Raw genomic sequence first — 12,473 nt, forward strand, 5'->3', positions numbered from 1 at the left:
ATGTTTGAACCTCCTGAGCCATCATTGACATAAATTTTATAGGCTTCCACCCTTTGTTCATGTTCCTGCTTCTTCCCTTAGCTCTTTTGTTCAGTAGTTCTACATCTTTATACACAGCTCCTGTCTCAGTGAATTCAACAATATTTTCATTCGTTAGCTTTACATTCAAACCCTTGTCGAGTATATTGTTCATTTCATACATATAAAAGGTTTTTATTCTATATGAAATGAGAAGCAAATCCATCTTAGCTGGTGCCGTTAATGTTCCAATTGAACCAACATCAAATGTTGACTCACGAACGACAAACAATATTGTCATAAAGAACTATAGTTCAGAGTGTTTGAAAGAAAAAGAACCAGATCTTAAGTCGGTGAATTTAAACACAGCTTCAAACGCTAACGCTACATCAGATGTTAAGTTAGAGTATCCACCACTGGACCAAATTCTTTCAAGAGAAGCCAACGACAACCCTTACACAAATGTTCAAACAAATCCTTCAGATAACGTAGACCATTACCTTCTTCAGTTATACCAAACAATTTTACTCAAAGACGATAAGAAGCTTTTGATAAATCTTATAAGTAAGAACCAAATAATTCTAACAAAGGAGGACCTTGAAAATGTTATATCACGAATAACAGGAAAGCAATGTGTCATTGACTATCTCGACCCTGAAATCGAATGCTGTGGTCAAACTCCACTATTCATGAAAATAGGTAACATCCGCATCATTGAAACACCAGGAACTACAGGAGTTGAGTTTAAGTATAAATATTCGAACGAGTATACAAAACTATCTACTGACTATAAGCTTTGTTTGAAATATGTTTTAGTAAATTAAAGCAATTTGTAATATCTATCCAAAACTTCTTCAACAGTATCGAACTCATCTTCATAATGCAAACCTAATCTTATTGACTTGGTGCAGTTTTCACTAACACAATATTTTTCTGTTCTCTTGACTGACATAACTAACTCATTTGTTTCATCAAACAGCAACAACTATAGATCCAAGGTGATGTGATTTTTGCATCCCTGGGATGGACGATACACCCAAAGTGTCACCTTTTTTGGGATAACATGAATTTTAAATATCATGAGAGTTCTGCAAACCATATGCACAATATCTATTCAGCCTGACTTCTTGTATATATGAGTTAGACTTCTTAAATATTGTGCTTGGGGCGATATAAGCATTTCCGAGATTACCATCGTGCTCTATAGTATGCTACTTCTCCCTGGTTCTAGCTCAGTTCCAAGGATATTGGCGTTCAAGGATTTGGCAAGGTCCTTCCGAAGTCTCTCATTCGATGAGAGATTTCGGAAGAATCTTGCCTTAAAGTACTCCAACTCTTGTTCTTTTGTTCCTAAATAGTGAGAAAAGTTATTTGACTACTTAAGGTAGAGATTATCCGAGGTCCCTCATTTGATGAGAGGCCTCGGATAATCTCTGCCTTAAAATTGTACACTTGTAGTCCATGAGAGTGTAAGTATACATTGATAGGACAGCTTTCTTCTGAAGTCTTAGATTTGATGAGAACCTCAGAAGAAAACTGTCCTATTTTATAGTAAAAGGAGTTTCAGGAGCTCCAAAGCTCCCTTTCGTAAGGATTAGGAGCTTTGGAGCTCCTGGTTCGTAGATGTGTTTCGCATCTTTCATCAGCAAAGGACATTTACCATCTGGGACTCTGTTGATGGAGACTCAGGAGCTCCAAAGCTCCCTTTAGTAAGGATTAGAAGCTTTGAAGCTCCTGGTTCGTAGACGTGTTTCGCATCTTTCATCAGAAGAGGCCCAAATGGTAAATAGCCTCTGCTGATGAGCTTCAGGAGCTCCAAGGCTCCCCTCGTAACGATTAGGAGCTTTGTAGCTCCTGAAGGTAAGGTAGGATTGCTCTGATCTCTAATCAGTAGATGCCATGCCTCATTATGAACTCTACTGACAAGAGATCAAGAGCTCCAAGGACTCCCTTTTTAGTTAGTGGCGTTCTCACCATTTAGTAGGATTGCTGATCCTACTAATGAAGTGATCACTTAGTATACGTTTTGAATAAATTGAATTTTTTTTAGAATTTAGTATTTTTTATAGACATCACATGTATATTATAAATACATAAATATATTCTTTAATTCAAAAAATTCAATTCGGTTTTGGGATGGGTATCCCAGCCCCAAGTATTCAATTTTATTCAATTTTTTAAGAATTTTGGGTTGGGATGCCCAGACCAAAACAAGCTTTATATTTTGATGTGTAGATACGTATGTGTGCATCATTGTTGTGTTATATATTATGTTTTTAATGAAAAAAAAATCTGATTCAAAAAAAATTATCACTAATTAGTTGATAATATAAAGAAAAAATAGATAAATTGTATGTTTTGAGAGTATTTATCCACATTCACTCATATGAATTCATTAAATAGTGTCTTTTTACTCCCAAATTTATTTTGAATTATTGAAATCAAAGAAAAAAATCAAAAAAAATTTCTCGAAATTTTTATTTTCAAAAAAAATTTGGATTTTATATTGAAAACTGACACTGGGAGGACGATAGGGCTGGGATTGGAGATACCCCGCTCACTTGGGAAAAATACGGATCTATAGCAACAACCAAAGTTCATGACCTAATACATAACATTCATACTTTATATTTTTAGCTCTGAGTTCTCTTGTAAGCTGTTGCATTTAATATTTTCTAAAAAGTCAACTTCAACAGTCATTCGCACTGGTGCCTTCAGTTCTACAGGCTCTCCTTGAAAGTCAACAAGTCTGAATTGCATGTCTTTCAAATTATGAGGACTAATGCGAACCCATTTACCTAAATGAGTTGCTATGACAGGAACGTTTGGAATGAACATTGAATTGACTGCATAACAGAAAGACTTATATTCTACTGAACCTTTACTATTAACTCCTGAAATGCCTGTGACATTAGCTATTTTTGACTCAATGTACAAACAGTTGCCATAACATACGTATGGAACAGATTTCATCTCAATCGTTTTGTCAACACTTTTCAAAGGAAATGTCATATGGTATGCACCCAAAAGAAGTTGTACTCTATGACTCATTCTTGGTATCTTAAACTCCTTCACATAACCGAACTTCAAAACTCCTGCAATAAGTTTAACATTCATTAAGTTTTCTTCGTTATCCTTGTTTATTGTAGTATTTATGAGAGCATTTAACACTCCAGCTAATGTTTCCATCTTATATTCTACATTATTGTGAAATCTTATTTCGTGCTTCTTTCCATCTATTTCAATCTCCATGAAATCTGTTTCATCTGTTATAACGAATGAAGCGATAGTATTGAAGTCAACCATTCTGAATGCAAGCGCCTCATTCTGTAGACCTAAGTTTGTTTGTAGCTTTACTGTCCGTATTCGTTTGGGTCTGTACTTTGCAAATAGAACAACATTTTATTCTCATTAAAAATATGAGTATAGCTGCATATGCGTATGAAGCTGACAGAGCTAAACGTTTATATTTTGGTCAATACTCTCTCACACTTACTGACAAATATATTGTTATCACTGATGGAAATACTGAGAAATACATAACATGGAAGGACTATGAAAAGTTTGACCCTATTTTAACTCCATGTACTATGCCATTCATTGTAAATGGTGAAGTTGTCATGAAGAACGACACAACAGTATATAAGTCTGTTCATGAAGCGTTAGAATATATGTTGAATTATAATCCCGAAAGATTTGACCCAAGCACTACACCATGTGCAATGCCTTTTATTAAGGACGGTGAAATCGTAAGAGTTCCGAATTCAACGGTTTACACAGCTGTTCAAAACAGTTTACAAAACATTTTAGCGAATATCTTTAATTCAGAAACTACAGAAATAAAATTACCGTATATAACAGATGCTAAAGAAATTAAATCAAAAACAACAACATTATTTACGTCACTTAATGATTTAATGACTTATATCATTAATATTCCTGCACCAACTACAGCATTTGATCCAAACTCGACGGTTTGCAGTGTACCTTTCATAAATGACAGTTCATTAATTACTTTAAGGGATTCGACAGTAAATGAATCATTAAAGGCGTCATTAATGAAAATCATTGATTTTAACTCATTCATGAATACATATAATTCATTCATTAATGTTTCATATGCTTCTAAAGAAGGTGAGCCAAAAACTATCAATAAAGCGGTGTATGAAATAAAAGCATCAACGACGAAATTGAATTCGTTAACTTTTTGACGGTGATAGTTTCGTTAATGACATAACATCGGGGAAAACAATTTTAACGAAAGAATATTTAAAATCTCATGTTAGTGAGTTCGTTGAAATTGAAAAAGAAGGTGGAATTAAGTTCGATCCACTGAATTTCATTTTCAGCTTAGCGAATGCAGGAATTAATTTTGCTGAATGGACAACTATACAGAGTGAAATAAATGCAATATGGACGTTTTTGGGGTCAAAAGCGGGCATGGGTGAGCTTGTAAATGCTGCAAGAACATTAGGTGAAACAGGAAATTTTGTAGATGGTTTTAAAAGACTTGTTTCAAATGTTTTAACAAACACAAAGAAATTATTTAGATATACCATACATAACGGTCAGATTTTCGAACAGATAGCAACAAACCCTCCGGTTATGGCTGCGTTGATGATGGTTAGAGATATAAAACCACGTAACGACGGGAACGAAGAACATGAACAACAGGATACTGGTCGGGTTATTCGAGACATTAAAAACGTGTATCCTGAAGTTATTGATTTATTTAGAGGAGTTAATGATTCAATTTCAAAACATTCTATAACCCTCGATGAAGAGAATAAATTAACAGATTATATATTCGTCATTATTGCAGAACTAATGAAGAGAATAAATGAAAAAGGAATTGGTGATATCATTAATGTCAGCGATGTAATGATGAAAAGAAATTTTGACTCATTATTTACAAAACCGAAAACAGAATATAGTCTTTATGACGTAATTACCGAATTAATGAAAAAGATTAATGATAATAAGAGTTCTGGCGGAAGAGTTGAATTAGAAGTGAATGATGTTAATGAGAAATTAGCCGAAAAAGCAGATAAAAACCATGTTCATTATATAAGTTCAGACGAACAGATTATAACGGACTACCATGGATATTTAACACAGAATGAACAAATAAGCACTGAAGATGTTAATGAAAGAAGATATAAATACATTCGTGCTAAAGGTTATGACATAAGCTGTACTGTACATTATGACACAGGTAAAGCACAAGAAGCATTTAGTTATAACGATGAAATTTATGCCTCTACTTTCTCTGTTAAAGGTGTATTAGTTGAACCAAGATTTACTTTGAGAGTTAAGTCAAAAATAACGTTTGAAGATGCTATTAAAAGTAAAGCTGACAAAGTTGAACTCGAAGCAATGAACAAAGTTTTGAAATCTCATAAACACAACATCTCCGATATAAATGAACTTCAAACTTCTTTAGACAGTAAAGCCGACAAGAACCATACACATAAATCCTTCACTACTGTTAGAGCAGACGACATAATATTGAACTATACCCTTGGTTCAAGTGCACCTTTAGAGAATCCAAGTATAAGCGTAAAAGATACACTAAACTCCTTAAATAGTAAATGTATGAACATTGAAGGTCATGTCAGAAACTTTGAAACACATGAACTACCAACAATGTTAGATAATAAAGCTGACAAGAACCATACACATAAATCCTTCACTACTGTTAGAGCAGACGACATAATATTGAACTTTGACCTTGGTTCAAGTGCACCTTTAGAGAATCCAAGTACAAGCGTAAAAGATACTCTTAACAATTTAGATAAGAGTTGCAGGAATATCGAAGGTCATGCCAGAAACTTTGAAGCATATGAACTACCAACAATGTTAGATAAGAAAGCAGACAAAACAGAGCTTCAAACATTAAAGACAGAAATACTTCAAACATTATATCCTATAGGTTCTATTTATACGTCAATGAACTCAACAAATCCAGCAACAGTTCTGGGTTTCGGTACGTGGGAACAGATTGTAGATAAATTCTTATACTGTGCTAGATATTCAAAGCAAACAGGAGGTTCGAAGAAAATTACTGAAGCAAACCTTCCACCGCACACTCATACAGGAACTACAAACTTTTCTGGCGACCATAGCCACTCATTAAGAGACCACCCATTATACAACTCAGAGTATGAAGCTGGCAATGACGTTTTATCTCCATCTTATAACAATGCAGCAAAAAAGACTTTTCGACCAACTGAACCAGGAGGAAATCATTCACATACTTTCACAACAAATCCAACAGGCTCGGGTGCAGATTATATGCCACCATTTGTGACTGTATTCGCATGGTATAGAGTTCAATGAACGCGCTTGAGCCTAGAATAAAAAATCTTTAACTTTACATAAATGAGCTTGAAAGAAGTATTCGAACAACATCCATGGAGGTCTTTTAAGAAATTCAATGAAGCTGCAAAGAGTTCGGGATTTACTAACAGAGCTGAAGTGAAAAGGTTCTTTGACAAAAATGTTGTACATCAAACAAAAATAAATCCTTACGACTACTTTTTACCAATTTACTCCAACACTCCTGACGCATACCAATTTGACACTCTCATTCAAAGCAGAAAAGGAGGACATAAACCATTCCTCATCTTCATTAATGTTAACACTCGTAAAGCATATGCATATCCAATGAGGAACAAAGGAACTCGTGAAGTGTTAAGAGTTTTGCAAAAGTTTGTAGCAGAACATAACCCAAGTACTTTAACATCAGACCAAGACAGTGCATACCTCAGCAACGAAATCACAGAATTTCTCATTAAGCATAACATAATTCACTACACTACTGAAGACCATAACCATAATATTTTAGGTATCATTAATCGCTTCATAAGAACGCTCAGAGATTTAAACCAAGAGCGAGACTTTACCGAAGAAACAATGAAACATTTTCTCGAAGTATATAATTCCTCAACACACTCTACAACAGGACATACACCAAATTCAATGACACAACAACAAGAAGAAAAGTATATACAAAAGAAACAAAGCCAAACACAAAATATCAGAAATTCAAAACAATTTACCCTCATTCCTGGTACAAAAGTTCGTGTAGTTCTTGACGACAAACCGTTGACAAAGAAACGTTTAAGGTTAAGTCGAAATTATTATATCTTAGACTCTACGCAAGGTAATGGATATCTTATAAAAGCTGCTGACGACTCCATAGCGTTTTATCCTCGTCATAAATTAGTCGAAAGTAGTAATGGCAAACTTGCTGAAACCATTGACGAAGCAAAGCGAGGAGTGGTTATTGAAATACTTGGCTATAACACAAACGATGACACTTATAAAGTAAGATATGAAGGAGGCGTTGAAGATGTTATATCATCTAAGAACTTGAGAGAGTCGAAGCCAACACATCTGGGACCATTAGAGCGGGAGTATTGGAAAGACAAAAATATGCCAGAAAGAATAAGAAAATTCATCTAAACTTTTTCATTAGATGTAAATCAGACATGAACGAGAACAGTCATGGAATTATTAATGTTTTCATAAATTTACACCAAAAATAATGTTTAGGTGAAGAGGTGAGATCTCACCCGTTTTTTCACGAGTATATAAGAATTTCCGAAAAAGTGACACCCAAAAAGTGACACTTTCAATAGGGAGTAACACTTAAAAAGTGACAATTTAAAATTCACAATAAATAAAAATAATAAATTTTTAGTCTATTAAATTATTCTTTTCTTTGAAATCCTCTAAAAATTCTTCGAAATGTTCTAAAATATAATCTGGAGAATTATAACAAAATTCATTAATTTCTAACATATACGTATCTAACAATTCATTTGGAATTTCAAACGATCTTAAATATGTAATTGAATTTTGTATCTTCTCATTTATTTGAGAAAGTTTTTCTTCAGCATTTTCCAATAAAAATCTTAATGGATTCAAATTGGCTTCTTGATTCTGAACAAAATTTAATACTTGGTATAAACGTGATTGAACTTCTCTTTTCAATTTTGTTTTATAATCTGTCAATCGAGGCTCGCGAATTCTAATTGAAGGAATAAAACCTCTTTGAAGTAAATCGTTTTTAATACGATAAAAGTAATTGGGTGCAACTTCTTCTAAAAGATTTTTGACAAAAACATCAATTCTTTGATTTTTAACGCAGCCAAAATCGTGATATTTTATCTTTTTAAATAAAGATTCAGAAACGTTATTCACAACGGTTAATTCATTTGGTCTGGCAGCGGCTATCCACATCATAGCCAACAATTCCTTATACAAAATTCAAAAACTTGGGTGCAATCAGAACTGATTGCACCCAAGTTTTTGAACTTTCTTGAGGGAATTAAAGGGTGAGAGATTTATAGTCTATCTATATATCTCCCACCCTCTAATTCCCTCCCTGACAGCGGGAAACTTTGTCTGAATGTTAAACTATTCAGACAAAGTTTCCCACTGTTTGCGAAGGAATTGTTGGCTATGATGTACTGATCATGAATCAGTACATCATAGCCAACAATTCCTTATATAAAGTTCAAAAACTTGGGTGCAATCAGAACTGATTGCACCCAAGTTTTTGAACTTTCTTGAGGGAATGGAAGAGTAAGAGGTATACATTATGAATATATACCTCTTACCCTTCCATTCCCTCTCTGACAGCGGAAAACTTTGTCTGAATGTTAAACTATTCAGACAAAGTTTCCCGCTGTCAGCGAAAGAATTGTTCCATCTGGTGCATAGAGTGTGAATCTATGCACCAAATGGAGCAAGTCCCTCGCGAAATTGCCAAAACTTGCGTCGCATTTCAAAGATTGCGACCCAAATTTTGGCGATTTCTAGTAGAGATGGAGTATTTTGAGTCACTGACCTATATGCAGTGGCTCAAAGGGCTCCATCTCTACTTTGAAGCAAGGAAACTTTCCTCGAAATTTTGATAATTTGAAGAAAGTTTTCAAGCAATTAACAAAGGATTACTCGCTATGAGGTAAAGATTCTAGATTTTCACCTCATAGCGAGAGCTTCCCTTTCATTGCTTGAAAACTTTCCCCAGCTTCAAAATTGGGGAAAGGGCTGTAAAGTCGACTCCGATACCAGCAGGTACCAGAGTATTTAAAAGAGAAGCCCTCGTACGAGTTTCTATGAAGACCTTCTCATTCAAGAAGATCTGAATAGAAAATCGTACGAGGGCATTGGAAACTCGCGTCTGGTACATGTTGGTACCAGAGTGTTTGAGATTTGAAGATTCTGGTACTAACATGTACCAGAATTTATGATGAATTCTGATGGACCATTATAAAATGGTAGCGGTTTGTTTCAAAAAAATTTAGATGAGATTTGCATAGATATAGATTATATGATTTATACATATGAAAAATAATATATAAAAATATAATTTTGAGATAATTATGTAAATAATATTTTAAATATTTGAATTTGAGGTATAATTTTATAGTAAAATATATTATAAAGAGTATTTATATAAATATTGTAAAATAATATAAGTAATAAAAATTGAGACCCCCTCCCTGTTTTTGATGTTTTGTCACTTTTTCGGTAATTCTTATTGTTTCGTTTTTTCACCTGTTTTTTCACCCCCGTGAATTTTCATGTATTTCCTTATGAAAGAAAAATAACGCTAATTTTATTTTTATTTATTTTTTTATTTTGTATGTAAAGACAGAAATGACAAACATTGAGTTTGAAACAGTTAAAAAGATAGACAATGACACCAAAGTGGTTAGAATTGGTGATTTAAACGTAAGATACTCAAAGAAATACAACAAATATTCTTTGTCAGACATTATAACACCATCTGGAAAGAAAGCAAAGGACTGGGTTAGAATTGCTTCTACTCAGAAAATTTTGACAAGAAATCCTGAGCTTATGATATCAGTAGCATTTCATGGAACAAGAGTATATCTCATTGACAAAAGTCTTATACCAATAATTCTTCTATGGATTGATCCAGTTGTTGGATATAACTTCATAACATATGGTTCATTCGATACGGAACGTTGCAGTGAAGGCTTACTTTACATCGTTCAGAAACCGAAGGACTTCAATACAAAGAGATATAAGATAGGAAGGACATATAATATAACTCAAAGATATGACAGTACAGTCAATAGAGTCAAGGTTGTGTTCGTTAATGATATGAGAGCTGCAGAAACAGAACTACTTGAAAAGTTTGAGAAAATGTATGGTGCTCCCACGAAAGGTAAAGAAACGTTTGAAGTAGATGAGATAGATAGTGCTATAAAATTATTTGACGAAGTTGCTGAAAAATACATGTAAAGCGTTTATTTTTGGTCTTTTGTGAAAATTCATGAAATTTGGTCATTTTTCACCAAAAATAATGTTTAGGTGAAGAGGTGAGATCTCACCCGTTTTTTCACCTGTTTTTTCACCCCCGTGAATTTTTCATGTATTTCCTTATGAAAGAAAAATAACGCTAATTTTTTTTTATTTATTTTTTTATTTTGTATAAAAGATATGATTTCAACAATCGGCACAACAACAATTCAAACAACAACAGCACCAAACTCGTTAGTCATGAATCCTACATCAATGTTAGTAGAGATGAAAAGCTTCATTCCTTCTTCATTTACTTTCGAAACAGAAATACAAAGAATAAAGCAAGAACTTTTAACAAGTAATTTAGACTGTACCGCACAGGATGAAGAAAATGAAGAATATCTTTATGACATGCAGGACATTATTGACCATTTACCCAAATTGCCTGAAATCCAACAACAAAAACTAACTATTCCTGAATTCGATGAAATTGAAGTTAAAGTTACTGATTCAGTAGAAATAAAGAAGTTCATACGTAAGGTTAACTATGAGTTTCTAGGATATCATTGCAACCATAAAGTTATGGACAAAGATTGCGATATGGTATATAAGAATGTTTCTGATATATATAAATCGGAGGAGTTTAAGACATACGACAACTTTGTTTCATTAGTTGCAAAATGTGTATGGCAGATAAGAGATAAAGATAGAAGAGGTAAAGTATGGAACGGACAAATAAAACCCGCAGCTTTTGAGTTAAAGAAAACCATTGACGCCTTAGTTGTTCTAGCAGGTCAAATTTCAATGTATAACGCAAAAATGAATCCGCAATGTTCAAAATGTAAAGCAGAAATAAGAAAATATAACTACTCAGTCAAAGAGATAGAACGTATGCGAAACGACTATGCAGACTTAAAGAAAGAAGCAGAAAAGCCAGCAGAAGATAAAATGGACATGTTAGCATTTCTGAACAAAAACTATCCAACAGCAGAAGATTTCCTTCTGTCTGACGTCAAGAAGAAATATAAAGAGACTTTCGGCATGATTAAAACATTCGATGTACTAAAAGAAGAAATAGAAGCTACGAAATTGTTTAGGATTTCAAATATACATCGTACAATTCATGTAAAACGCTTGTGAAAAAAGAGGTGAAAAAACAGGTGAAAAAACGGGTGAGATCTCACCTCTTCACCTAAACATTATTTTTGCTGAATTCAGCACAAAATTCTGAGTAAAATGACATACGGCATGTGTCAAACCGTTGAGTTTTCTCAAATTTTAAAAATTGCTGCGGAAAGTTCGTCAAAAAAGTGAAGGTTCCCGACGGTTTCAAACCGCCATACTTTACATGAAGATAGTTTACAATGTCAACTAAATATCATGTACGATAGAAACGGTTATGTAAACTTTACATTTTGTAAAGTTTTGTCCTGATTCAGAACAAGACTTGTATTTTTTCAGAACAAGTCTTGTATTTTTTCAAGACAAATCTTGTCCTGATTCAGAACAAGTCTTGCACTTTTTAGTCAGTTTTTCTTGTAAAGTTCTCAAATTTGAGAACAATTGTCCTGATTCAAGACAAGTCTTGTATTTTTTCAAGACAAATCTTGTCCTGATTCAGAACAAGACTTGCACTTTTTCAGGAAATCCTATCGTCCAACTTTACAAATGTCACTTTTTCAACATGATTACATTTTGGTCGGGGAACAACTTTCTCTCATTTTGTCACTTTTCTATCGTCGTGTTTTGTCACTTTTCCCTCAGGGTGTGTGTCAGAAAATATCCAAAATCTTTATAGCCTCGTATCTCCTTCAATTCTTGACGGTTTGACATGTATGACACACCATTCAATTCAGAATTATGTGCTGAATCTTATGACCTTCATTTGTTCGTGACTTCTTTTCACATATGTAACCATGAATTTTTAACATTTCTTTAACACAGAAAATAAAGTTAGTTTTATTTTTATTTATTTTTTTATCCGGAATATAAAGACAGTAATGACAACATTAGAGAACACAACAACTGCTATCGTTCATGAAGCCATTAATGAAGAATACGAATACATACAGTATAACAAACAGTTACGTCTCATTCGTTCAGTCAAAGACGATATGTACCAAATGCAAAGTATAATGAATGCTCTTCAGTCTACAAAGCAAGCATATCAT

General features: G+C 33.6%; 6 protein-coding genes across 6 annotated transcripts, besides 5 other annotated features; 5 read left to right on the top strand and 1 right to left on the bottom strand.

The window, feature by feature from the left end:
* Positions 1-12,473: part of a mobile genetic element that runs on past both edges of the window.
* Positions 228-842, top strand: TVAGG3_0196440 (uncharacterized protein; the record flags this gene model as incomplete). The annotated part of the gene is made up of 1 exon (XM_051226185.1): positions 228-842. One exon carries the CDS (start codon positions 228-230, stop codon positions 840-842), a length of 615 nt encoding a protein of 204 aa, XP_051111171.1.
* Positions 1,005-2,601: a mobile genetic element.
* TVAGG3_0196460 (uncharacterized protein) lies at positions 2,644-3,069 on the bottom strand (the record flags this gene model as incomplete). Its single annotated transcript, XM_051226186.1, has 1 exon — positions 2,644-3,069. One exon carries the CDS (start codon positions 3,067-3,069, stop codon positions 2,644-2,646), a length of 426 nt encoding a protein of 141 aa, XP_051111172.1.
* TVAGG3_0196470 (organellar and viral DNA polymerase type B) lies at positions 3,438-3,970 on the top strand (the record flags this gene model as incomplete). Its single annotated transcript, XM_051226187.1, has 1 exon — positions 3,438-3,970. A coding segment is annotated over one exon (533 nt), but the record flags the coding sequence as incomplete, so codon positions are not given.
* Positions 4,459-6,357, top strand: TVAGG3_0196480 (keratin-associated protein family; the record flags this gene model as incomplete). The annotated part of the gene is made up of 1 exon (XM_051226188.1): positions 4,459-6,357. One exon carries the CDS (start codon positions 4,459-4,461, stop codon positions 6,355-6,357), a length of 1,899 nt encoding a protein of 632 aa, XP_051111174.1.
* TVAGG3_0196490 (integrase core domain containing protein family) lies at positions 6,400-7,485 on the top strand (the record flags this gene model as incomplete). Its single annotated transcript, XM_051226189.1, has 1 exon — positions 6,400-7,485. One exon carries the CDS (start codon positions 6,400-6,402, stop codon positions 7,483-7,485), a length of 1,086 nt encoding a protein of 361 aa, XP_051111175.1.
* Positions 7,608-7,637: a terminal%2Cinverted (terminal inverted repeat of MuDR-2_TvMULE3 transposon ID:TVAGG3_0196500).
* Positions 7,608-9,578: a mobile genetic element.
* Positions 9,551-9,578: a terminal%2Cinverted (terminal inverted repeat of MuDR-2_TvMULE3 transposon ID:TVAGG3_0196500).
* TVAGG3_0196510 (organellar and viral DNA polymerase type B) lies at positions 9,691-10,246 on the top strand (the record flags this gene model as incomplete). The annotated part of the gene is made up of 1 exon (XM_051226190.1): positions 9,691-10,246. A coding segment is annotated over one exon (556 nt), but the record flags the coding sequence as incomplete, so codon positions are not given.

The sequence above is a fragment of the Trichomonas vaginalis genome, chromosome IV (genome assembly GCF_026262505.1).
Source record: "Trichomonas vaginalis G3 chromosome IV, whole genome shotgun sequence".
Lineage (NCBI taxonomy): Eukaryota > Parabasalia > Trichomonadida > Trichomonadidae > Trichomonas > Trichomonas vaginalis.